The sequence below is a fragment of the Alexandromys fortis genome, unplaced genomic scaffold, assembly GCF_014885135.2.
Source record: "Alexandromys fortis isolate MF-2015 unplaced genomic scaffold, M_Fortis_MF-2015_v1.1 scaffold_31, whole genome shotgun sequence".
In the NCBI taxonomy this organism is placed as follows: Eukaryota; Metazoa; Chordata; class Mammalia; order Rodentia; family Cricetidae; genus Alexandromys; species Alexandromys fortis.
The window spans coordinates 6,369,223-6,394,467 of NW_026067974.1; the positions used below are offsets into that span (position 1 = coordinate 6,369,223).

General features: G+C 53.7%; 1 protein-coding gene across 14 annotated transcripts in view; it reads right to left on the bottom strand.

Annotated features, from left to right (window-relative positions):
• Nucleotides 1-6,454: 6,454 nt before the first annotated feature.
• Cacna1g (calcium voltage-gated channel subunit alpha1 G) overlaps nucleotides 6,455-25,245 on the bottom strand; it is a 64,593-nt gene continuing 45,802 nt past the window's right edge. For 4 of the 14 annotated variants that reach the window (XM_050156936.1, XM_050156935.1, XM_050156934.1 and 1 more), the window contains 15 exons: nucleotides 25,061-25,186; nucleotides 24,094-24,183; nucleotides 23,439-23,652; nucleotides 21,379-21,432; nucleotides 16,552-16,703; nucleotides 15,764-15,873; nucleotides 14,938-15,071; nucleotides 14,610-14,680; nucleotides 14,395-14,473; nucleotides 14,176-14,297; nucleotides 13,347-13,700; nucleotides 12,538-12,681; nucleotides 9,057-9,234; nucleotides 8,649-8,818; nucleotides 6,455-7,502 (listed from right to left, as the gene is read on the bottom strand). In XM_050156936.1, coding sequence (XP_050012893.1) covers nucleotides 6,771-7,502; nucleotides 8,649-8,818; nucleotides 9,057-9,234; nucleotides 12,538-12,681; nucleotides 13,347-13,700; nucleotides 14,176-14,297; nucleotides 14,395-14,473; nucleotides 14,610-14,680; nucleotides 14,938-15,071; nucleotides 15,764-15,873; nucleotides 16,552-16,703; nucleotides 21,379-21,432; nucleotides 23,439-23,652; nucleotides 24,094-24,183; nucleotides 25,061-25,186 — 2,730 coding nt within the window. In that variant the 3' untranslated portion in view covers nucleotides 6,455-6,770. Of the gene's footprint in view, nucleotides 7,503-8,648; nucleotides 8,819-9,056; nucleotides 9,235-10,654; nucleotides 10,790-12,537; nucleotides 12,682-13,346; nucleotides 13,701-14,175; nucleotides 14,298-14,394; nucleotides 14,474-14,609; nucleotides 14,681-14,937; nucleotides 15,072-15,763; nucleotides 15,874-16,551; nucleotides 16,704-21,378; nucleotides 21,433-23,438; nucleotides 23,653-24,093; nucleotides 24,184-25,060; nucleotides 25,187-25,245 lie in introns of all 14 variants that reach the window. The other 10 variants (XM_050156947.1, XM_050156944.1, XM_050156939.1 and 7 more) reach the window with 5 other exon arrangements.

A 25,245-nucleotide genomic window follows, 5' to 3' on the forward strand; every position in this document is an offset into this window, starting at 1 on the left:
TTGCTGGGAATTGAACTCAGGACTTTTGGAAGAGCAGGCAATGCTCTTAATCACTGAGCCATCTCTCCAGCCCTCTTCCAGGCATTTTTGGAAGGCACTTTGTGTATTTAGATTACTAATTGGCAGAAAATTAGGCCGACGAGGGTGCATGAGTTTTAGTAGGTGGTGGTTTTCCCAGAAGAGTTCCCCTTTTCCTCTACTGCTAAGATTCTATAGTTCACCTAATATGGTTCCAAAGAACTGATGTGGGAGTGTCATATATCAATCTGTTGATTTCATTGGTTAAGCAATAAAGGAACTCCTTGGCCCTGATAGGTTAAAAGATAGATGGGAGGAGGAAACAGAATAGAATTCTGGGCGGAAGAGGAAGTGAGGTCAGACTCTGCTCTGCTTCAGGAGAGACGCCATGCTCAGCTCTGCCGGATAGACACGATAGCTCTGCGCTCTGAGGCCAGGATGGACGTAGGTTAGAATCTTCCCGGTAAGCGCACCTTGGGGTGCTTACACACATCATTAGAAATGGGCTAGTCCAGGTGTGAGAATTAGCCTGTAAGGGCTAGAGTTCATGGGCCAAGCAGTTCTTAAATGAATACAGTTTGTGTGTTGTTATTTCGGGCATGAGCTAGCCAAGCGGCTGGGGTGTTGGGGACGCAGCCCCGCCGCTCATATTTCAACAAAGAACTAAGTGTTTCCATTGAACCTGTCCTATGCCACAGCGTAATCGGATACCAATTCCATCCCCCGCCCCAAATTTCTAAGTCAAGCATCTCATGATCGGGATACCAAGAGCAATACTTCTGAATAATGTTTAAGAGGTTGTTTTACAGGTGTCTTAGTTATGATCTTTATAAACAGAGTTGTTCATTGCTGTGCGTGAACTCTAAATTAAGGAGACAGAGTCCTGAGAGCAAAAGTCAAAGCCAGGATAAAGCCGGCTGGCTAGAAGGAGCCTGAGTTACTAACATTCACTGGCAAAGCCCTGTGCTTGTTTCCAGCCTACCAGCTCCAGTGACCGGCTGGGGGTGCTGCCTTCGCCTTTTCCTCCAGGCTTCCTCCCGCAAGGCTCCACATGGAGCTCTGCCATGTGAAAGAAGACAGGCTAACTCTTGGTGAGCTTTGCCCAAGAGTGGGCATCATATCCCGAGAAGGGTTTGGGTCTCTCCTGTCCCGGTCTAATAGTAGTCTAGTCTGAAAGACGAACCTCATTTAAGAGAGTCTCGAAAGGAGATGCTGAACAAAGGCCGTCCTCTCCATATTGAGCAGCATAACAAACCCAGTAATGAAAAGGAGGCAGGAATCTTTGTCTTCATCTTTTATGGGGGTCTCCTAGGGAGAAAATTGTCTTCCTGGCCCTGCTGACTCAGAACAACACATAACGTCATAATCAGATATAATGAAACTATACCCACATGTTGGAGGGGTGGTGCTGTTGCTTTCAGTGCCTAGTTGCTTCTAACAAATGATCTTAGACCTGGTTCTCACATCTTCCATACACACACATTGTTCTAAGTCAGAGGTGTGAAAGATTCCCAAAGGAGAAACAGGGAACACGGTCCATTGGGATGTCTAAGGCACAGCAATACTGATTGCAGTCTTAGGAGGTAACTTCTGAACAGGTTGAGTTTACAGCCTGCAAACAGAATGGATGCAAAGCTATAAATAATTTTTATATTAAATTAAATAAATGGTTAATTTGTTACAGGTTGGGTGAAAGTTTGATTTGTAAAGGGAAACTTTAAACAGCTTTTCTCAAAAATGCCACTTCTGTGATAGGATGGCTACTGTGTCACCAGGAACAGTCCCTCTAGGCATGAGAAATGCTGCCTGGGGCCAGGGCAGGTTGGAGCTAGCCAAAGGGACAGTGTGGAAAAAAAACAAAAACAAAAACGATGCTACACCCCGCCCCCAACCTTTAAAACCCCTTGGAGTCTGGGAACACCCTTAAATTATGCTCCAGCACACACCCTGCCTTTCCTTCAGGCTTCCCAAGCAGCAGCAGGCCTATTTCCTCCAGACTGCAGCCTAGTTGGAGGCACCTGGTCCCCTCCCAGGCTCAGCAAGGCTGCCCTCTGCCCCGGCCTGCTCCTCATCTAATTGGTATGCAGGTGAAGGCTTGACTACTGTACCTGATCCCAGAGTTTTCAAAGTAATAATTAATAGGCATCGTGGGCCTCAGCCAAGCTCGTACACCGAGACAGGGGCTAAGGCACGCAGAGTGTAGTTTGTAGCAGAATTCCCTCTTGGAGCTTACCAAGCAACTCATTTCTTAATGCACCTTATCCTGCCCTATCGGTGGGACCAGTCCTCACGGAAACTTGCTTTGAGAGTTAAGTCCCCTACCCACCATGCCACCTCTGCCTGGAAATAGTTCATTGGTTTTAGGGGGGGCATCATTGGCAGTAGGGCTTCACTCTCTTCCCTTTCCCCGCAGCTGTGGCTCCCTAGCTCTCAGATGGGCTATTCCAGTCCAGGCTTCCCCACAGACAAGACCTTCAGCTTCCTCTTGGGGAGTTGTACAGCGCTTCTGTCTGTGGAAGGATCCATCAGGGTTGCTATCTTCACCCTGGATTCACCCCTTTTCAGAAGAGACCTCGGGTGGCACCAAGAGTGCGTGATGCTGCCGTGTGGTGTCTAACGCCCTCATTACACTGCCGTCACAGAGGTGGGGCAGGCTGGCAGCTCAGCAGGTAAGAGGAGAGGAAAAGAGGCCACAGGGCACCAGGTTGTGATGGGTGGGGAGAACGTTTGAAGGTGAAACATGTTTGGAAAGTGGGCAGAGGCCTAGGTGGGGACAGGAAAGGAGAAGGGTGGAGACAGTGGTGGCTGAGGAGAGCAGGTGCCAGGGTTTCAAAGAGCAGAGCCATTCTAGGGAAGGGTGTTGCCTGGAAACCCCGGAGCAACTGAAATCACCCAGAGTTAAAGGACGCACTCATCATCCCTGGGATCACTGGGATCACGCTGGAGGCTAGGATCTCACCAGTTGGGAGACTGTGGACATCTCTAATCCACCAAATATGCCATATGGAAAACTCAAGTACATTTCTAGAAACCAAATGTGACTGCTTTAAGAAAGGGTCCCCCTAGCCTCCTTGCAAACCCTTTTCGTTTTGTAAGCACGATTCTTCCCATCGCTTCCCATTCTCTCCTCGATGAGAACGGACTGAGGTGGTGCAGGCTGCAAAAGGACAAGTCCTGACATCAAATCCTAGCTCTGCCAAATTCTGGCTGGGAGACCTCAGGCAAGTCCCTTAACCTCTATGAACCCGCTGCTGCCAGGAAAAAATGCTAGCGGGGTGCTTCCCTTGCTGAAGCATTTGGAGGAGTGAGTGAGAGACTGCGTGTGTGAGCCTCAGGTTTGTTTTTAGCACCAGCTCAGATCACTCCCCTTCCCAGTTCCCCACCCCCAGACAGGCCTTTTCCTGGAGCCTTTGGGGGTGGAGGAAGCTGCTGCAGCAGCCACGCCTGAGGTGGAGGCCTGGTGCTCTTGACACAATTTCCTCTTTGAACCCCAGGGAGAAGATTGAACGAAGGCGAAACACCACTGTTAGGGAGATAGATGCTCTCATTTCCAAAGGCATCCCTATTTCAGAAGCCCTTGGGCAATTCCAAGTCTGACTTGAAGGTTCCAAACCAAAGACCTGCTATCTCCCAGCCCCATTTCTGCTTCTCTGAAGTCACCAGCCACTGGTCAAAGACTCAGCGGCAGCCTCTTCTTCACATTTGAACCCTTGCCATCAGACCCAATGGTGTCTATCAGCAATGTTATAGTTTTGTTGGTGGTTTTTGTTTGTTTGTTTCTGACAGGGAATTTTCATGAGTCCAAGCTGGTCTCCAACTCACTCTGTAGTGGAGGATGACCTTGCAATCCCGAGCCTTTTGCTTCCACCTCCCAAGGGCTGAGATTACACACAAGCATCCCCATGCATGGCTGATAAATACTTCTTCACATTATTGGGAGAGTGGCCACAATGCTCGCCCCCACCAAACATTCACCTTGACTCTGCTGTTAATATGCCCACAGCACCACTAAGATGCCCCTGTAGTCACTGCTTCCTGCCAGAGATGTGCTCAGGTCCAGGATGGTGCAGGGTGAGAGAGGAGCACTTGGCCTCCTTACTGGTGGATCACGGTAGATCTCTGAAAAGCAACTCTAAAGAATATTGAGTGTGGCCCCTAGCAAGCTTCCTTAGTCCTTCCTGGGAAGGGAGAACTAGGGGAAGGGAGATGCTAGGAAGAACCAGGCGTGCTCTGTATCATGTGACACTATGGTGGTTCTGTACTGCTGTGTGTTCACAGAGGCTGGGGGAGGGGCGAGGGTTCAGCTTTCCACTTCCCTGGACCCAGAATCTTCTGACTATTAGAAAAAGAAGGAGGAATCCCAGAACAACCCCTCCCAAACCTCCCACCCATAAGGCACAGACAGCTATAGAATTGCACAAAAATACAAAAGCTTAATCTCCAGATCCAGGTGGCAAAACTCTAGGAATTTTGTAGAGCTCCCCACACACACACCAAAAAAAAAAAAAAAAAAAAGGAAGGAAGAAAAAAAAGTCAGCTTCTCCTTCTCCAAGCACCCCTTTCTTCGGCTGACAGGGCTAGAGGAATGAGAACTTGGCACTCTCATACACCCTAGGAAGATCAAACCAGGTGTTTGCTTCCATGAGTGGTATCATTTCTGTCCAATAGAGCCATCAGAAAAGCTCTCTCAGCTTAGGAAATAGGCCAGAGGATGGAAGCCTGCAGGTCCAGCCTCCCAGCAACCAGCAGCTTGGCACTGGGGCTCCCAGCTGCCTATGCAGACGGGGGGCTGTGAGTGAGGGTTGTCGCTGAGGCTGCAAGAATTCAGTTCAGGGGCTGGAAGTGCAGCTCAGTGGCAGAGTGCTGCCTCAAATATGTAAAAACCATGGGTTTGCTTTCTACTCCAAAGCTTGCACACACACACACACACACACACACACACACTCAGAGCTGGTTTAAGAGAGGCAGGGATGTTCAAAGGAATGGAAATAGGACAGATGTTCGAGGTGGGCTGATGGGTGTCAGGCTGGCTGACTACTCCCTTTTGGTGGGAGGACTTTAACCAAGACACTGTTGCCAGCAGTAGCACCAGAAAGGTGGCTCTAGGCCAGGTGGCTCTCCCCACTCCTGCCCCCCTATGCTGGTGACCTTTCCCCCTCTTCCCTCTCTTCTAGCTCCCTCCCACTGGGCAGGCAGCAGCAGACCATGTAAGCGCTTTGCTTGGATCATTCATCACCCCTCAGGGAGTCAGCTCCCTAGCTCAGTATGCTGGCCACCACCAACCCTCCACCTTCATCAGGAGGTCTCCAGTCCTGGTTTCTGCAGTCTCAGTCTCGGGAGGGGACAACCGGCTCCGTTTACACAGATTAATCTCAATCTCAACGGGTAGGTAGATGAGGCCTAAGGGTTTAGCCCAGACACCTCAGGTCACCACCCAGCCAGAGTGTGGCAAATGCTGGGGTGGAAGAAAAGGCCAGGAAAACCCAGCAGCATTTGCCCCTCCCCCACCAGGAGCGCCTAGATTTAGAGCCGAAGCAGCTGAGGCTGCCTCCCAGCCTCCATTGGCCCCATTAACCAAAACAGCTTCATTATGCCAATTTCTAGCTTTCAATGTGCGGCTGATAGCTGTCAGCAGAAATAAGAATTAATCTGGAATTACCCACATTCCCTGAGCTGCCTGGCTCCGAGGATGCGATAAAGCTTTGACAGAAAAACAGGAGCCCCCCCCCCACCACCACCCCCTACCTGCCACAGGGTTCTCTTCTCGCCAGGGTTGCAGGGGAGGTGCAAGGATGGAGGCCTCCACAGCTGGGCATGTGAGCTTCTCCTCTCTCAAACACGCAGCTCATATACATACCAATGCATGCACACCCAAACACACAGACACCCGCCTCCCGTGTACACACGAGCACACACACAAACGGGCCCCGATTCTTCCCTCCCACCACCCATTCCCCGCTCCCCATGGCCATCTGCACACACCTAGCTCTCCGTCCCCTTTGTTTTTACTCTGGACTGTGATTAACTTTTTATTTTGGAAAATTACTTTATTTTATATAGATATATAGATATATAGATATGTATGTATGTATATATAAAAAGATTCCATTTTCATTTGTAAAATCTCATTTTTTTTCTCGTTTTCTCTTTTTTTTTTTCCCCCTACAGAAAACGATGACGATGTTAAAGGAGAAAATAAGTTACATGACAGTTTCCAAAATGGTTCTCGCTTTCCACTGAAGATGGGCCACCGTTGGGTTGTAATGCACTCACGGTCCCTGCTTGTGCTTTACAAGAAGAGGGAATATAACTAGACTGGTTATTTTAGGTTAAAATAGCCAAGAGACAGACGCCTTCGCCTCAAAAATATTCTGAGACACATAAAAGTAGAAGGAAACCAGTCTCTTCAGTCACAAAATGTCGTACATCCGGCATATACTAGATTCAATTAATTTAATAAAATAGAATATACATAGAGATTCTGCACAAACGTATTGCTTTCTCCCAACAGCTCCTGGTGTTGGGAGCCTCGGCCACACTGGGCTTCTCCCTTTCTTTCTTCTCGGAGGCGGTGGTGCCAGGGCTGTGCTCTCTTCAGACTCCCTGGAAGTCCTGCTTGTGATCCCCCAGCCACTAAAGAAGGCAGGCGAAGCGCCTCGCTGTGCGCGTGGGACTTTTCAGAAAGACTGCCCAGGAGGCGGAGCTAGAATCTGCACCCAGTAGAGAAAGGTGAGAGGGAGAGTGGGCGGGACTCAGGGGTCCAGGTCTGTTGGGTCAGAGGACAAACCAGAGAGACTCAGCGCATCTTTCTTTGGGGAGGGTGAGGCAGCCGAGCTGTCAAGGGGGCCAGAGGCCGAGGGATCCTTGGAGTCACTGGATGGAGCCCTCCTCCTGAGGCAGACACCAGGACTGCATGGGGGCCGAGAGCCCTGGCTCTCCGGGGGGTCTATAGAGATACTGGGTGGGCTGAGTTTTTTCTTAGGCCGGCTCCCAGGTCCCCCAAGAGGTTGCCCCCCTAGGCTTGAGGGGCTTGGACATAGGCAGGGTTGGGAGCCGCTGTCCAGGCAGCTGACCGCAATGGAGTGTCTCCTTTGTTCGTCTAGCCAGGACCCAGGCCTGCGCCGGCAGCTCTGAGCCTCTACACTGTAGCACTTCTTCAGGTCCCGTAGGGACAGGGGTTCCTCCTGGCTGCTGGGCAGGAGGTCTCCTGAAATCCAGCTCAGCTCCGTGTCCAGCTCTAAACTGCTTCTGGTCTCTGGAGGGTCCTTGGCCCAGCCGGGTTCCAGGCCTGGGCAAGCAGCTGGCCGGCGGATGTGCTTGGAGACCTTGCTCTGGCTGCTGGATCGCTGCTGCACCTGGATGCTCGACCCGCCCCAGAAGGATGAGGATCGGGTCAGAGGGCAGGAGGGCCCACTCACCTCTGACAGCAGGTCTTCCCGGCTCCCCAAGCCCTGCACATCCAGGGAGTCAGTCCTTATTGCTGCCTGTAGGGAGTGGGTGCAGGACTCAGCCCAGGGATTTCTTCCCAACATGGATTGTCTTCTATCCTTTCTGTCAGACTGGGGGTTCCAGAACCCCAGGAAGCTGCAGGACTACCCTATTGACTTCTCTTACTGAGAGAAGGGGGCTATGAGCCCTCTGTGATCTGTGGTTCATGCTTCCCCCACTTCAACCACCAACCCTTTCTTTAGTTCTCTGTGCTCTGCTTCCCCAAATCCTGCAGGAGGAACTCTGCAGTCTTTGGACGCCCCCCCTCCTGGGGAGGGGGGGCAGAAAGAATTCTGTTTCCTAAGCTGGCCCTTTTGTGCCTCTAGCCTTTAGGGAGACCAAGGAAACAATTCTTTTGGTCTTGAATTCCCTTCCCAACAAGTGTCCCTCACTCTTCTGAGCACGGGTTTTGAGTGCCTGGTAATCCACTTCAAACAAAATTAACCCTTGTCTCTTCTGGATTCCCTGCTACAACCCACACAAGCACCCTGCAGCTATAGCCTGCCGCTGCAGTGTTCTGATGGCATGCATGCCGCCACTCTCAGGCTGAGCCCAGAGAGCAGGGACTGCGTCTCAGTGCCCAGTAGCTAGAGGCTGCCCAGTGAGTGGGTACAAAATGAGGGGACCGTGCCTGTTCCCCAAGAGCATGGGGCAGAACAGAGATTCATATAACTGTGCTCAGACACCACAACACACGGCACACAAGCCTCCCTAGGCTTCATTAGCCACAGAAGGTGGACTCCAGGGTTGGCCACAAGTAAAGATACTTAAACCTTGCCTTCTGTCCCTGAATTTAGCCCAAAGTGTGAAGAAATGGGGGAAACTCTGAGCCTGGGATTGGGAGCCTTGGTGCCTGGGTACCACCTTCACTGGATGTCTGTTGCCCTGGAAACAACCGTTCCCCTGGACCCTAGGCCTCCTCAGTAAGGCAAGGTATGTGCATAGGGTAGGAGGCAAATCCCAGCCACTTCCGCTTTATCGAGTATGCCGTGTCCCCAGTGCCTAGAGCTGGGGTGTCGTTGGTGCACAGTACACATTCGCTGGAAGAATGAAAGGGTCCATCTGCTCATTACCTACAGTACAGGAGTTCAGATCGAGAGCCTTACCCCAGGGCCCAGGGCCAGTCCTCCATACTTGCTTACCTGGCGCCTGAGCGGCCTCTGAGCCAGAGGGGAACGGCCTGGTGGGGGTAATTTAGGGATGGCACCCCAGGTGGGGGCCCCATGAGGCTGGAGCAGATAGGGTGCATCTTTGGGAAGCTGTAGGATGCAGCTGGTGTCTGCTGGTTGGGAGTGAACAGACAAGATGGAGCCTGCGGGGAAGGGGCATGGAGGGGTGAGCAGGGAGGAGTCAGTGAGGCCTCCCGTCCAACCTTCCTCCCCATCAGGGCCACTACCCCTCACTGCCCTGGGATGAAAGCTTCTTCCTCCAGTCTGGGTATTTCCCTTCAGCTCAGGGTTCCCTCAAAATAAGGACCACTTCTTTTGTTGGTCCTAGGTAAGGTTGGGTCTCCCTGTGTGAGCTAAGCTAGTTTACCCCAGCCTTGGTACCTGACTGGGCTTTGGGCAGCCCCCAGCCCCTGTGTCCTAGGGATCTCTCGGCAAGGCTCCCATGGCGGCACATGTAGCTGTCATTGGGCAGAGAGTGCGTCCGGCTGACGCCAGCCTTCCTCACTGTCAGCAGGTCTGGTCCCAGGGGGCCTGGCACCTCCTCCGGGTGGGGTACCATCTGCAAAAGGATCAGGGGGTGGGGTGAAGAGCATGCAGCTGGGTTTGATAAACGAGGAAAAGCTAGACAGCAGGAACTAAGCCCTCCTCCACCAGACCCACAGCCCTCTCCCCCCCATCTACCCACACCCCCCTCCGCACCCTCCTAGGCCAAGGTGATAGGCACGAGCATGGGAGGAGATGGGGAGACATACGAGGAGTTTCTACATACAGGGGAGAAGGAATGGAGAGGCCCCACCCTGAGAACATGTCCACAGGATCCCCTGGGAGCCTCTGGGCTGGGGATGGTGAAGGACTGGGAGGGAGGAGAGAAGCGAGAGCAGCCCCCAGCACTGCTGGTAGTCCTCTGAGAGAATCTGAAAGTTACCCCAGGGATCCACAGGGGGCAGGCCTGAGTCAGACTCATGCACAAGGGGCGTGCCCCAGAAGGGGCACCTAATCTCCAGATCTTTAACCACACAGCCACTCTGGAGAGTGGAGGTGGGTAGCAAGGCCCGGGTACTGGGGACTCAGTACTCCCTCAGTGCACAGACTTGAGGTGGGAGTGGGTTTGGGAAACCTGTTTCAAAGAAAGGCAGTGATCAGCCCTGGACCCCAGAACGGGAAACCGAGGCCTGACCCAAGAGTCTCTCTCCCGCTTGGAACCCTTTGCCCTGCACTACTCATTCCCAGTTCTCAGGGCTCTTCCTCCCACATTGGGCTCAGCCAGCTCCAGCTCCAGTGGACAATGGCTGGGCTGAGTATAGTCTGAGTATAATCTCAATCCCACGGCCCACTTCTTCCACCCAGCACAACCTCTAGAGACCCTCCCAGCCTTTGCTCAAGGTCCTGCCTCAGCTGGCCCAGCTCTCACAACAGAAAGCAAATGAGAAGAGGAGGGGCTGCTCACTGTCAGAGGGACAGAGGGAAACTGAGGAAGGGAAGGGCAGAAGGTCAAAGTATCAAGAAACCCCCAGTGCTTGTGGAGCACAGAACCCAAGGACACACAGGGCCAGCGAGAGGAGACAGGAACAGTCCCCAGCGGGGACGGGCATGGTGGTAGCAGCAGAGATGGGACTCTCACCCAGGACAACATGAGTCTTTGTGAGGGAGAGGCAAGAGAAGGGGGGGCAGGGAAGGAGGGGGGGCTGGCTGGTACAGGGCTCCAAACACAGAAACTGGCTCCCAAGCCACTTCTGTTTTGGGGCTGTCATTCCTGGAATAACCCTGTCACCACTGATGCCCCTGTAACCCTCTGAGCAGGGCCTTGGTTTTATCTTATCTAATTCAAGGAAGAATCCCCGCCAGCAAAGGCTGGGGCACTGTGTGCCCACAGGTGAGTGCCTCTGGGTAGGACCTGGGCACAGAGTAGGAAGAGGATCTGGAACCCTGCAGCCAGCCTAGCCCAGGCCGGGGGAGCAGCAAGGGATGTGTGCATGTACATTGCTCTCCAGGGCATTAAGTAAGAGTGTGTGAGTGTCATCAGGCAAAGAGTCATCCGTCAGAGCTAGAGAGCAGGACGGTTCAGACACAATCTCTGACGTCAGAGACAGAGCCTCCATCTCAGCTAGAGGGATCTAGACAGGAGAGAGATGAGCAGGCATGAGAAACCAGGACACGTACACGTGGCACACTCGCAGCCCCCACTTCCCCTCTCCATAAAGCAGGGAGGAAGGTATCCCATTTCGCTCTCCACCCCTCACCCAATAGACCCACAGCACCGCCCCCCTCCCACCTCAACCCCCTGCTCGGATCAGAGAGTCTGCAGCAGGCACCAAAGAGACAGAGCAAACACCGGCAAAGCAAAGAGACCAAGAGACACAGAAACACATTCTAAAGATACCCCAGGCTTCTTAGCAGCCCCCTCCCACACTACCACCACCCAGAGAGAGAGTGGCGGAGAGGGCTTCCACTCTCATAAAGATGATACCAAACAAAAAAAGGATGAAGAAAGGCCAGCAAAGCCCCGTCTCCTCTCTGCAGACAGAGCGGCATGGGGGTGGGGGTGGACGCACTGGGGACAATGCCGACAATCTGACGGCTGTTTTCTGCCTATTCTCTTCGCTTCCAAAAGCCTAGCAGGACTTGGCCTGCCCCCAGATTCCTGCTTCTACCCTCATGGGCCCTCCTCCGCCTGCCTGCAACCTGCTCCCCCTCTCCAATGTGGGCCTTGAGAAGTGCTCTCTCTCACAGCTAGCCTGAAGGGGGCACACTTGGGCCACCACATCATCAGTCTGGCTCACCTAAGGACCGTCAACATCTGCAGGATATGGGGGCTGAGTGGTGTTCAGGTGAGTGGGCTGTTCTGACCATTGTCCTAGGCCACCCTCCTCGCTCCACCTTTCCTGGGGGCCTAGTTTAGAATGGGGGAGCCTGGGAAAGGGACCGATTGCATTCCTTTTCCCACTGACCATTCTAGGTCACTGATGGGTCTGAGACTGAATCCTAACAAGAAGCACGGGTCTTTATCATGTGAAAATCACCGTCTATTTTCTACCAGGCTACAGGCTCTCTAGGAACCTGTGCGTCTGTCTACCCCTTCTCCCAGCAGGCTTTGTGTCACCAGGCTCCAGCTGGAGTCGCCACCCATCTCCTTAGCCCACTCTAGAGCTATCGTCCCTGACCTGGGGTAGGGGGGTGGAGGTCTTGAAGGAATACCGGGCCAAGGGAGGAAAGCAGGGCTGGGGAGACCAAGACAACAACAGCTCAGGGTGAGCCGGGCCCGAGAAAGGACACCCTAGGTGTGGAGGAAGGTAGGCTTTTGGTGAGAAAACCAAGCCTACTTCGTGTTTATGTCCCAGAATTCACTTCCATTGCCTCAGGTCAGAAAACTGCCTACTCAGCCCTTACCATGTCCAGTGGGTTCTGTACTCACAAGGCCACAGAGGAGGGGGGATGGGTACTAGACACTACAGAAGAAACAGACCGGCTAAAGCAGGTCCCTCTATGGGTACCACAGCCACCTCCACTAACCTCAGAGGCTCTTCTCCCCTGGACCTGGCACAGCCTCCTTTACCCCTAAAGTCCACTGTCCCTTCTCTTCTCTCTTCCAGGTTCTTTCTTATGAAGCCCTTCTCCAAGCTCGTCCTCCATCCTTCCTTCCCCCAGATCAGAGTGTGATCTCCGCCTCTCCACCTTGCAGAGCCTGGACCCAATGCACCCCTCCTGCCTCCTTCCAGAAGTAGCGCTCGACTGTGGCCCTACAGTTGCTCTTTCTCTAGCTACCCCGTGGGCAGGCAATACCCCCAAGCACGCCAGAAGCACAGCACAGCATGGGACAGCTCAGCACGGTCAGAGGAAGTGGCACATGACAGGGCACAGTAACCTGTGGGTCGGAGCCGCCCGGGCTGGGGGCGGAAGGGAAGGTAGAGGGCTGGCCCCCTGGGCCTGCCAGCTCGTCCATCAGCTTCAGCTCCCCCTCCAGGGAGCCCTGGATCAGCAGAGAGATGGTGTCAAACATCTGTCTGTCCTGGGAGGACCAGCCCATAAAGGGAGCCGGAGAGCCAGAGGGGCAGGGATCAGAGGGGCAACAGTGAGAAGTGTCAGGGGCAGGGGATTAGAGAGGGGCAGAAGGAGTGAGTGGAAGCAAAACCCACGTGACAGGCACACACACGAACGCATGCACACACACACACATACACAACACACAGCAACAGAGAGGTGAGAAAGAAGAGCATAGGGGAGGAGGAAGGAGAGGTGGGGGATGAGGATGATCAGGGTCCACAGGGGAGGATAAAGAGAAGATGCAAGGATAGGGAGATGGAAGGGAGTCAGGAAGGTAAGAGAGCGGGGAGGGAAGAGGTTTGACAATCAGGTAAAGATAAAAAAGAAATAGGAAGGAAACAGAGAACTTAGCCTTGAGCTTCAAGCCTAGAATGGGAAGCCACACCAGGCTGGAGGAGCCACCACTTTGCTAGAGGGTGGCTGTATACAGTGAATATGGGTAACCATTCTAGGAAGGGAAAGGTGGCAGCTAGTCCCTCAGCCTCGAGGTAAGAGGGCTGGGAGGATGGAGGAGAAGCCCGGGGGGGCCTGCTGGGCTCCTATGTACCCTCATCAAGCAGCTGTTTGCCCTGCCCTCCCTTCCCCTCTCCTGTCCCATGGCCCTTGGCATGAAGGGGCACCGTCGCTCACCGTGGGGTGCTCAAGGGAGAAGCCCGAGGCTGCTCCAATGTGGGCCGTGGTGTGCGGAGCCCCAGGCTTAGGGCTGCCAGGGCTATTGGCCCCCTCCACCCCAGGCCAGAGGAAGGGGCTGCCCAGTGGAGAGTGGGGCTGCGGGCTGAGTGTCTTCATCTCCAGCTCCAGCTCCGCCTCCAGCTCCGCCTCCTCCTTGGCCTCTTTGTTGCTTTCTTCCAGGTGCTTCATCAGCACAGCTATGACCACGTTGACCAGCACGAACTGGGCCGTGAGCACGAAGGACACGAAGTAGATGGGTGAGATGACTGTGTTGTAGCAGGTGGACTCCTGGTCACAGTCCCGCAAGGTGTCCTGTGGGAAGTGTCAGGGGCAGAGGCATGAGGGTGAGGAGGACAGAAGCTGGAGCTGTCCTGGAAAACCAGAGTGCTGAGGGAGAAGGACCTGGGTGGAAGGGTGCTTGATGCTGCCAGGGCAAGTATGAGTGAGTCAGAGGATATCCTCAGAAGAGAGTCCAGAATGCCCTGATACGTGCACCAAGGGGACATACTTTTTTTTTTTTTTTTTTTTTTTTTTTTTTTTTTTGGTTTTTTTTTTTTTTTTTTTTTTTTTTTTATTTTCTGAGACAGGGTTTCTCCATAGCTCTTTGGAGCCTGTCCTGGAACTAGCTCTTGTAGACCAGGCTGGTCTCAAACTGACAGAGATCCACCTGCCTCTGCCTCCCGATTGCTAGGATTAAAGGCATGCGCCACCACCACCCGGCTCTAATACATCTTCTCAAAGAGCCTTAGGTCAGAGACTGGGGTGGCCTCCCTGTGTGGGCTCTCACCTTCATAATGCCATTCCAGTTGTCACCAGTGGAGACTCGGAAGAGGGTCAGAAAGGCCATACCAAAGTTCCTAAAGGTGGCATGCCGGCCCAAGCCCTCACAGGGGTGTGTCTCATCACACTCTGGGAGAAGAGGGTAAAGGAGAGAAGCCATTTTAGTCCCAGGATTCCCCCTTGCTCTACAGCCCTGACTCCTCCACCATCCCCAATCTCAACTCACCCAGGTCTCCAAAGAGCTCCACGCCCAGAGCTGCAAAGATGAAAAACAATAACATGAAGAGAAGTCCCAGGTTCCCCACCTGGAGAAGAGGAAAAGAAATGGAAAAGATGCTGCTGGCTCTCCAGTCAGCTTCCCTGAGCCCCCTGCCCTTTCGGAGGGCACCTCCTCCTCCCCAGGAGGACCCTTCCCTTCTGCCCACCCCCCCTCCCAGCTACCTGGGGCAGGGCCTGCATCACCGTGTCCAGCAGCGCCCGCATGCCCACAGCCATCTTCAGCAGCTTCAGTACTGAGGAACAGGACAGTGTCAAGAACTGGCGCCCTCCAGGTCTCCCATCACTTCGCTGGGAGAGCCAGGCTGGGCTGTAGCTGATGGGATGGTCCACCCATACCCCAACCCGCTCGTGCTGGACAAACCCCTATGGCGGGGGCTGGTGAAAAAGCCCTTGGGAACCCATAGCCATCCCCATAACCGACTCTTTCCATCTCCCCCTGCAAGCTGGTTACTGTGGGAAGGCAGGCACAAGTGTTGAAAGCCGGACATACCTCGGGCGATGCGGAGCACCCTCATGATACGGATGATGGTAGGGTTGATGGGCAGTGAAGCATTGACTTCAATCTCCTCCAGTGTGATGCCCATGATGGACAGGAGAACAATAGCCAGGTCCAGCTGGTTCCACCTGGAACATCGGGAATGCAGCTCTATGAGTGGGGGAAGGGGATGGTGGAGGGTGCCGTGGGGGCTCAGAAAAGAACAGAGGGGACCTGTGCTTTTCATTTTTAATCGTTATCTAACCTCCCCCCCCCAACATCGTGTTCTTCTGTGTTGCTCAAACTGACCTCAACTTCAGCAATCCTTTGTCCTCAGCCTCCCAGCATGCTAAGACTACAAGCCTGAGCCTAGGTGGTCTCCCAGCAGGCTTGAGACTACAAGCTTCAACTGACTTTGTTTTCAGCATTGATATGTTTACTTTGCACCGAGCACTGTTTTAAGAGCTTTATGTTCATACCACAACGTCGATATGGAAAGAGATAGTTCATGTTTCACAGAGGAGGGAATTGAAGCAATGCCCGAAGTCACCAGTCACTAGGTGGAGGAACCAGGGTTCGAATCCAACCAGGCAGTCTGGTTCCAAGCTCACAGTGATTTCTTGCTGTCAAAACCCGCTATGTCATCCCTTGTCAGACTTCCGAATCCCTCCCTCCCATCCCTTAAGCCCTGGATCCGTGACCACCATCACCATCAGTCCAAGGGTGGTGGCTGGACTCACAGAGTTAAGAAAGGTCTTTAGGCTCAAAGCCTTCTGGGTGTTTCCCCAGGAGACACACCTCTACTTCCTCTCAACTCTCCCAGACCCCTCTCCTCTGTTACCTGTCCTGGAAGAAACGGCGGAAGCCAAAGGCCACAAGTTTGAAAACCGACTCCAAGACGAAGATGACAGTGAAGATGTAATTGCAGATTTTCAGAGCCTCGTCCAGGATCTGGCAGGGGTGGGGCCAGGTGCAGGGTTTCCTTAGGTCCAAGGCTGAAGCCTGCCCCACCCCTTCATCACCGTACCTCCCCAAGTGGGGAAGCAGGGTGAAGGAAGCTAAGGAAGCCTTCTTTCCCCCTCTCCTACCATGACAGCCGACCCCTGACCACTACCCCATGACAATTCATGGTGCTTAATTTCTCCTCGAGAGGTGGTGAGGAGCCCATGAGACTATGCCGGAAGGCACAGAGCATCAAGCTTGGAGAAAGGCGTGCATATTATCAGCTTAACCTCCTCCTTGTACAGTGGGGAAACTGAAGGCTAGAAGGTAGACGAGAGGGATGGCTGGAAACAGATGAGCTTGGGGGCTGAGTCTTTACTAGAATCCATGTCTTGAGGGCCAGCATCCGTCTGTCTTCTTCTCTATCCAAGGCCCAGAGCCACACACGCTAAATGCTCGATAAAAATGTACTGACCCCCCACGTCCTAGCTATGTGATCTTGGTCAAGACAACCAACTAGGCCTCAGTGTCTTCATCTATAAAACAAAGGGTATAGCCACCTCTAAGGAGACTGCTGCAGGTACAAAGACCCAAGCACTGTTTCCAGCGCTTGCCTGGCACACAGAGTTCAGGTTGTTGCCTCATCTGGGGAGGTCCCAAGGCTATCGGCCCTTCACTTGTTCTTACCTGGGGCTGCTGGTAATGTTCCATGGCCATAGTGACCACATTCAGCCCGATGACACCGGTGATGAAGAGGTCCAAGTAATGGCTGGTACACAGGTGGTGGACAAGAAGCCGGAAGCGTGAGTAGTCTGAGTAGTATGGCTTGCTCTGGGCTTCTGGGGGGGGGGGGGGCAGGAAAGAGAGTAGACCGAACATCAGGCCCTGCCCCCCACACCCCTCCACCCACAGCCCCTCCCTGCCGACAGCCTCTACTGCCAGTGCTGAAACATTCCATGTCACCAGCATCCCAATGGCACCCCTACCCGCCCCCCCCCACGGTGCCTTTTGCAGGAGACAGGCTGTTTTGGCCTGTCCCCAGTCAAGCATCTGTTCTACTGCCTGCAGTCAGGGGTGAATGGGATAGGGACATGCAGAGCCCCTCCCCTACATTAGATACTGGGTGAGCTCATATCCTAGGGCAGTCTCTAAATTGTGCCAGTTTCTTATAACACCTTTGATTGCATGTTCAGTAGCAAGGTGGGTCGATAAGATGAAAGATCCCATCTAATCTTGGGTGGCTCAGAGGGAGCTCCAGCCACAGAGGCGAGGCTGCGATGCCTTCTCCAGGCTCAGCCTCTGGGGCCTGCCGAAGGGATTACATGGATCTGGGATTTGCGATAGGACCAGAGATTGGAAATTGGACATCTTGGCTGCCTGCTGACCTACCACAGGGCCCCCAGAGGACAATGGCTCGGACTTCCCACAGCCTCATGTGGGGAGGGTAGAGGGGAGGCCCAGGGCTCTGCTCTGTCCCAGACTCAAGCTGGGAGGGTGCCACCCAAAGACTCACCCAGTTTCTAATGAGGCAGTACCCAGTCTACCATGGGTATTGGGGTGGCCTGACACAGCAGGCTGGGCTGGAAGCGCTGTCTGAGATCTGTCACAGGCATAGGGTTACTCTTGTAATTAGCCGACCCCTTAGGGAAGTCACAGTGTTGTGTTATCCTGCGAGCAGGCCAGAGAAATCTGGGGGCAGATTTCCCCCCTCCAGGTGCTGAAGTAAGGGCCAGGCCAAGGTGGGGACAGGCTATCTGGAAATGTGCCAACAGATAGGTCTCACAGGAAGTCACACAGAGGGAAGAGAGCACCCCCCTCAGGGAAAGCATGGCCTGCCTCAGGTCCCAGACAGCCCTTCCCCTCTTAGGAGGTCTTGGCAGAAGCCAGTCAGCGGGGACTACAGAGGCCCATGCCAGTAACCAGCTGGCTTGGGGGTGGCAGAAAGCTTTGGGCCCAGGCCAGCTCAAATACAACTATCTTTTCCCATGCAGAGGATTCCTTCACAGAGAGGTAAACTGAGGTAGGGAGTGGCTTGGGGGCGAGTCCCCACCAAAAGCCAAAGGAAGAAGCGTGCCCAGAAGAGGCAGTTTTGGGTTTGCGAACCACTCTGCAAGCCCATTCGACCCGACTCCACATCGGCCTTGAGGTGTGGATAACCTGGGGCACAGACCCCAAAAGGCCAGGTGCACATCAGAGGTGCATCAACCCATCTCTTTGTTTTCAGAAATGGGCCAGTCAAGTGTGACTTTGCTCAGGCCACCCTCCCGACACCCAAGAGTATAGGGAGTGGAAAGGCCGGAGGCAGGGGACTCCAAGAGACCGCAGGTCATCCACACCCGATAGTGGAGGGTGGTTGGGTCAGCCAGGATCTCTTCCTTCCTTCCTCCCTTCCTTCAGTACCATGAGAACCAGAGGGCGCTAGTCACCCTGTGTTGCTTTAGCAGCCGGAACTTTCTCTGCATTAATCTCCATAAATGCCGAGCACACCCGATCCCATTATGCTAAAATATGAATGGAGAATTAACTAAAATGTTTGAATACAATTAGGTTAAAAGAAACGGCTCCTTATTAGCCCCGTTATTAGTCGAGACAATGTCGAGGGGAGGCTGGAAGGGAGAAGTCCCCTCGTCCTCTGGTACCCCAGCCTGACTATCGTAAGCTCGCCAGAGCCAAATAGAGGTATCACTAACATCCATGCCTTCCAGCCTTGCTTCAGGAACCTGAGTGGTGGTGGGGGCTGCATTCAGCCAGGGACCCTCCAGGCAACTCGGCGGTAGGGAGGGGGGCTAGGGGACGGGGAATGACTGAGGCAGGACATGTCTTCATGGCCACAGGTCCCAAATACCCTTCTACCTGAGCCCCCAGCCCTGATTGGCAGGCATCCAGGAAATCCTCCATTAGCACACAAGTCAAAAGAGCACCGAGCCAACTAGAGTGGCCTGTCCTCCAGCAGCCCCTCTACCGTCCAGAGAGACCCAGAGAGTAGGTGGACCAACACCAGGATGAGATGGCAAGACCCCAGCCTCCAGCCTGACCTCCCTGCCTCCTGCTGGTAGCAACTGCCGTGGGCAGAATAGGGCTCAGAGTGAACCAACGGGAAAAGAGCACCAGGCCCCTAAGGAGGTCCAGGGGCAGATGAGAAGAGTAGAGGGGCCTGTGAGTGACAGCAACGGGCACAGTGAGTTAGTAGAGGTCATGAAGAGCCCAAGGCACAGCCAGGGTGACAGGCTTGCCAAGGACAGTGGTAGGGGACAAATAGGCTTTTAGTAGGGATATAGGCCCTCTCACAACAAAAGCCATGCTTCTGTGGGTCCTGGCCCGGTGGGAAGAAGAGAGGATGAGTGGAGATGGAGGCTCGAGGTGGCTGAGGTAGAAGCTGGTGCTGGAGGCCAAGGGTCACAGGGCTGGTCTTGTCACCCAGAAACCTCTCTCTCTCCCTTCAGATCTAGGTGTCTGTTTAGTGTCTCCATAATCCATTTTCCCCTTTCACCTTTCCCTGGGGCACATGATATTTTCTGCTGGCTGCAGCAGAAGGGTGGGTAAAGATAATTTAGCAGGAAGGGGGGTTCATATGTTGGACCCCCAGAAATCCTAGGCTAGAGACTTGAGTTCACGCCTGTCACCGTGGTAGGTAGGCTGGCATACCCGCACCCCAGCATCTGGGAGTCTATTAGAATTTCAGGGATAAGATCCCTGTGGGAGACCTTTAGGGTGAGTCTCTGGAAGCCCTGTCCTATCTCTCCAAGTAAGTCTTACTCACGTTGAAGTTTGGCAAGCTCTGGTCTAGACCCTGATGGACCCCAGGCCCTGATAAGAGGGATGTAAGATGTTAAGAGGCCCTGTTCAGAGTCTAGGTTGTTGCTACAACCAAAGAGACCAATGCACATGCCAGCTGGAGCATGCTGGGGGCCCTGGGTAGGAGTGCAGGATGTCAGTGTGTGTTGTGGAGCAGGGATGGCATGCCTTGACAGGTGTGCCTACACATGCTGATTAACAGGGCAGTCCCCTGGGGGCAGAGCCTCAGTGGGCCAGCCCTGTGATTGGGTGGTGTTTAGGGTAAAGGTGAGCGTGTGTATTCTTCAGTTTCCACACCAACCTGCTGCCCAACACCTCAGAAGAGTTAAGCTGAAGACCGCTTCCTCCCGCCTTCCCCACATCCCCTACCATGTCAGAAATTTGGAAAACAATTCAACATGGAGACACGGAACCTAGCAATAGAGACACAAACCAGCCAGAGACTCCTGAGCCCCCAGAGGGACGCTAGCCAATATCAAACACCATAGCTCAGGACCATAGCAACGGGAGATGATGACCTGCCAAGGCTCAGAAGGCCCCATGGGTAGGTCTCTGAGCCCTCGCAGACCCCCGCAGCCCATTCCCCTGGGGATGGTGTCTGCTTGAGTTGGGCAGTGAGGAATGATATCGTCAGCGGTTCCCAGGCTGAAAACCCAAGCCCTCGGCAACAGAGAAAGCAGCCATGTGGGGAACCTTTCATTCTCAATAAAATTTCTCAAGGCTTAAAGGAAATCATACATTCGCTCATGTGAAGACCCCATAGAGTAATTTAACGGCAAAACAGTTCTCTTCACCACCATTAGGTGTGTGACCTTCTGCGGCTCAGAAGCTCTGATCAGCAATTAAATGTGCCTTTGAATAGTAAAAATAGGGAAACAAAGCCGTTATCCACATGTTCCCGACTTCAGACAGTCTTCCAAACTGCAGAATCTGTGGGAGGAGGCCAGAAGGGGAATCCTGGGATAAACAGCTTGGGAAACACCAGGTGGAGACGTCAGGGGATGTGATGAGGCCCCACAGCCCTTGCCAGAGACTCTGATCCTCCCAACCTCCATCTGGGACCAGTATAAGGGGACTAAGAGACAGAGTCGGGCACAGGGTGAGGGGCAGGCAGTGGGGAGTCTTCCCAGAGACACACACAGCTTTTGGAGGTAGGGACTCAACTTGTTCTCAAACCTCTGGCTTTTGGGGGAGAAGCTTGTAGCTAAGGCACTCTGTCAGCTTCCAGTTCCTGATGTTTGTAGCGACAAGGTGGCCACTGTGATTACTTGACTATTAATGAGTTGGTTCAATTATTCATTGCTACATTTTTAAAACAAACCCTTTTCCTCCCTGTTCCTCTCATCCTCTTCCTTGGATCAAAGACTCCCCCTCAGACAAGAGAAGGCAGAGAGATTTGCAGCTTAATAATCAAAAGGCGAGGACAGGAGAACAGGGAGGTGGTGCAGAATCCCGGGGCCTCTTCAGAAGACCCGGACCCTCCAAGAACTGTGAAGCCAGAGGGGGCCAGGCCCACCTCACTTCCATCCAGCTTAGCATGGGCCTGGGGGGGGGATGGGGTGGTGGACGACGACGCAGACCCAACGCTTCGGACTCTGCCCTCTTGGGGGCCCCAAGGACCCTCAGCCCTTCACCCCTAGAGGATAGAATCAATGAGCCACGGAGAGGGAGCAAAGAGCATGTCCCCACACGCATGAACCCACACCCCAGACGCAGTACCTGACGCAGCGCTGGCTGAGCTGCCGGAAGCAATTACATCGTCCAACATTAGATCTAAAAGAACGAAACACGACATTGGTCATTGACCGGACCAGGTGCGCTGGGCAGGGCCCCTCAGCAGCTCTCTCCCCCTCAGCTCCAACCCTTATTCTGCCTACAAATAGGGTCTACTGAGCAATAGCCATCGCTTCTGGCTGCCCAACCCCAGACTCGGGCACCCGAACAAGACAAATGTTTTATCCGACTCTCTAGGGTGACAGGGGTGGGAAGGTGCTGGAAGGGAGCAGGCAGATTGCCATCAGAACAGACGTGTCCACTCCCACCCCCGCTGTGGTCTCAGCTGCACCTGAACAGCTACAGACCCCAGAAGTGGAGACAGCTGGCCAGGCAGGGGCTATAGGGCCTCCTGCCAAAACAATCCATCTGCAGAAGCCATGTTGAGGCACCTCACTGCAAGGGGTGTGCGGTGGATGGAGCCGAAGTGGGAGCGTGGCCCTGGGGACAGGGTACCTGCTCAGCTAAAGAATCTACAGGAAAGCCAAGGCCAGACCCCAACCCAGAGCTGGGTAGAGGGGGGCCTCTGAAGGGTGGATGTGAGAGACAGGGAGTTGCACCTGCTCATGGCCACCTGGAGGCCAGAGTCCCCCTCCACATCCTCCCGCAGCATCTCTAGCTCCATCCTACTCATCCTTTTCTGTAACTCGGCACTCTCCCCTTCCTCCAAGCACCTGCCGCCGGCAGCAGGAGATGCAGCTGAGGGCACAAGCGGGCAGAGGCACTGAGCCCCTTGACTCATTTATTTGGTGGTACTCACATTTCCACACACCAAAGGGAAACTCAGAGCGCAGCACACATCTGATCGGCGGAAGGCAGACGGTTTGTGAGCGGGTGGAGGAGAGGGAAACCCACAGCCCAAACAGGGAGAGACACAGGGAGACACACAAAGGCTTTGAAACCCACACACGGAGACACGTGGAAGGACGTGGGCTGTGACTGAGAGAGGCATGGAGATGACAGAGCACCAGACAGACACGAGCCCCGAATGGGAGCCAGGTGCACACACACCTGCACACACGCCGGAAACAAAGCAGCTACAGAGCTGCTCGCCTCCCTTCCCAACTCTGTGTGTCTTTCCCACGTGTCTCAGCCTGTCCACAGAAAAGCTTGAAGGTGAGAGGCATGAAGCCTCACCCGCCCCGTGCAAGAGATGCTGGGAGCACAGGTCAGGGCCTGGAGGTGGTCTTGGGCCAAAGAATGGTCATTTAGCTTTCCTATGAGTTTAAATCTTTCCAGATACGAGAGAAGCCTTTTTCCCTATCTTTTCACTTTCTCCTCCCCCCCCTTTCTTTGTTTGACTTTTTGAGACAGGGTTTCATTGTCTAGCCCAAGCTGGTCTTAAAGTCACTGTGGAGCCCAGACTAGTTTTGAACCTGTGATCCTTCTGTCTCTGCTTCCTGGGTGCTCTGATCATAGACTTGTGCTACCACACCCGGCTTTTCTTTTCTTTCTTCTTTGGCAAGGAAACGACCAACCATCAAGGAGCCAGGCATTTTTGTTGGAGAAAGGGAAAAGGCTGTGGTTCTAAAGTTCATTCTCAACCATTGGCTTTTTGCAGGTTCACTTGAGCCCTGGCTGAAGAGCTAGGACTCTGAGAAAGTACAGAGGTTAGAATACTTTCCAGGCAAGCCTGTGTTGATCTGAGTCGGCACCTATGCTAATCCCTGGGTCACTGGACACCAAGACAGGGAGGTGTAATGCCAGGTCAGGTGGCTGTCCCTCCTCTGAGAGACAGCTAAGACGCTGAGTGTCAGTTTCTACCTGGCATCCTCTGGGGAGTTTGAGGCTAAGACCGAGGGAGCCTCCAGGGGGGACAGCTCCTTCCCCATGGAGCTGACCCGGTCTGCTTCATGCAGGCTCTAAAGGCGGACATGCTGTTGGGGAAAGGAGATGAGGAGGGGGGCAGGAGCACTTCTCCCAGCCCCCGGCCCCAGCTCCCAACCCCCTGCAGTCGCAAGGCCAAGGTCAAGCATGACCCAGAGAGACGTGGAAAGACTACCGACCGGCCATCTGCTTCTCCTTACTCCTTCTCTTTTTCTCCAGCCTCCGGAGCCGCTTCTCCTCCCGGCGCCGCGCCTCCTCCTCCTCCTGGTGCTGCCGACACTTGTGAAAGTTCTCCACCACCACTCCCACAAACATGTTCAGGACAAAGAAGGCCACGATGAGCAGAAACGAGATGAAATACAGCAACATCCAGGGGTTGTGGTTCATAATGGGCTGGTGGGGAACAGGAAGGCCATGTGGTCACCTCAGCATGACGGGGAGGCCTTCTCAGGTGCTGCCCACCTTGGCTGGACTTGTACAGAGTTTAAATAGCTTCAGGGATCTGACAAGTGAATGGCTGGTGTGAGCTGGCACCAGGCAAGGATGGCTATTCTCTATCTAGTAGCTGTTTCTTTGTTCCTGCCGACTCCTGTCCTGAGGGAATGGGAGCCCCGTGTTCTCAGACCTTTGGGCTTCTCATGACAAATTTACCAATTTTTAACTGTTCGCCCATTATTTGGGGAAAAAAAATTAAACTTATTGAAGGTTCACAGATGCAGCCCTGCAGTAAGCTGCGGCATGTTCTTCTGACCCATGCTCGCCTGGTTACTCTTGGCAACCAGCCCAGGCTGAATGACCTGAACCCAGAAACGGTCTTTCTCATCCCCACCTTACCTGCTGGTCCACACCTACAGCATCCAGCCCATCATACATGATATCAACCCAACCATCCTTGGAGGCCAGCACAAATAGAGACATCAGAGCCTGGGGGGGGGGGTGGAGGGATAGGAGAGGAAATGACAGACAGTTTGAAATCTAGAATGTGTGGCCAGACTACCCACCACGTGCCACCAAAGCACCTCCTGGCAATATCTTGGGATCCCTTTTCCAAGTCCCAGGAGAACACTCTGTCCTGGGTCCCATGGTTGGTCAGAAGCTATGAGAGATAACTAAGTCCCTGGCCTCATCTAGAGTGGAGGCTCCTAAGGCCCTCAAAGTCTAGAAACCAAAACAAACCAGCAAGAACCAGCCACTTCATTTTCTTCTTGTGCAGTAATAGGAATCAAACCCATGTTCCCAAGAATGGTAGGCAAATATATCACCCTGGGCTGCCCCAGCCTGGCTACGTCACTGTCTATGTATCTGTTTCCACGAATGGGGAGGAAAAGGGATCCTCTGAAAAAATAAACCCTGATGAGGTAAGCAAATACATATTTCATAAATTATACATTACAAATCCCAAGAAAACAGCAGGGTGAACTCTTTTCCAGATGGGAAATTGGAGGTCCCCATAGGTCGGCTGCCCAAAGCTGACCAAGATGGTGCCAGGGTTCATATCAAATTTAACTTGCTCTCAACCTCACATGTGTTCTCTGCTCTACCATGAGACCCTGTGACCCTGGGCCAGTCCCCTACCTTCTCTGAGCCTCCATCCCTCCATTTTTGGCAAGCTACAGGCCTTTGTGGTCTGTTCACTGGGGTGTGCCGGTACACTAGCCCTGGGACACAGTGGCAGTGAACCAGCTGAAGGCCAGACTCTGTGGCTGCCCACTCTGGCTGACTTGGCACACATTGCTCAGGATGGAAGTGTCCTGTCCTCCCCCCCCCCCAGGATCCTCCTCATACCAAACCTATCACTCACCTGGCCCAGGTTGTCAAAGTTGTACTTGTGCCGGACCCATCGGTAGCTGGCCTCAGCACAGTCCGATTTGTTGGTGATGTTCCTGGTGTCCTCACCCTGACACACGAAGAACTTCCCCTTGAAAAGCTGGACACACACATGTGGGAGAAAGAGAGTGAGCCTGGGGCTCCCAACTCTACCATAGC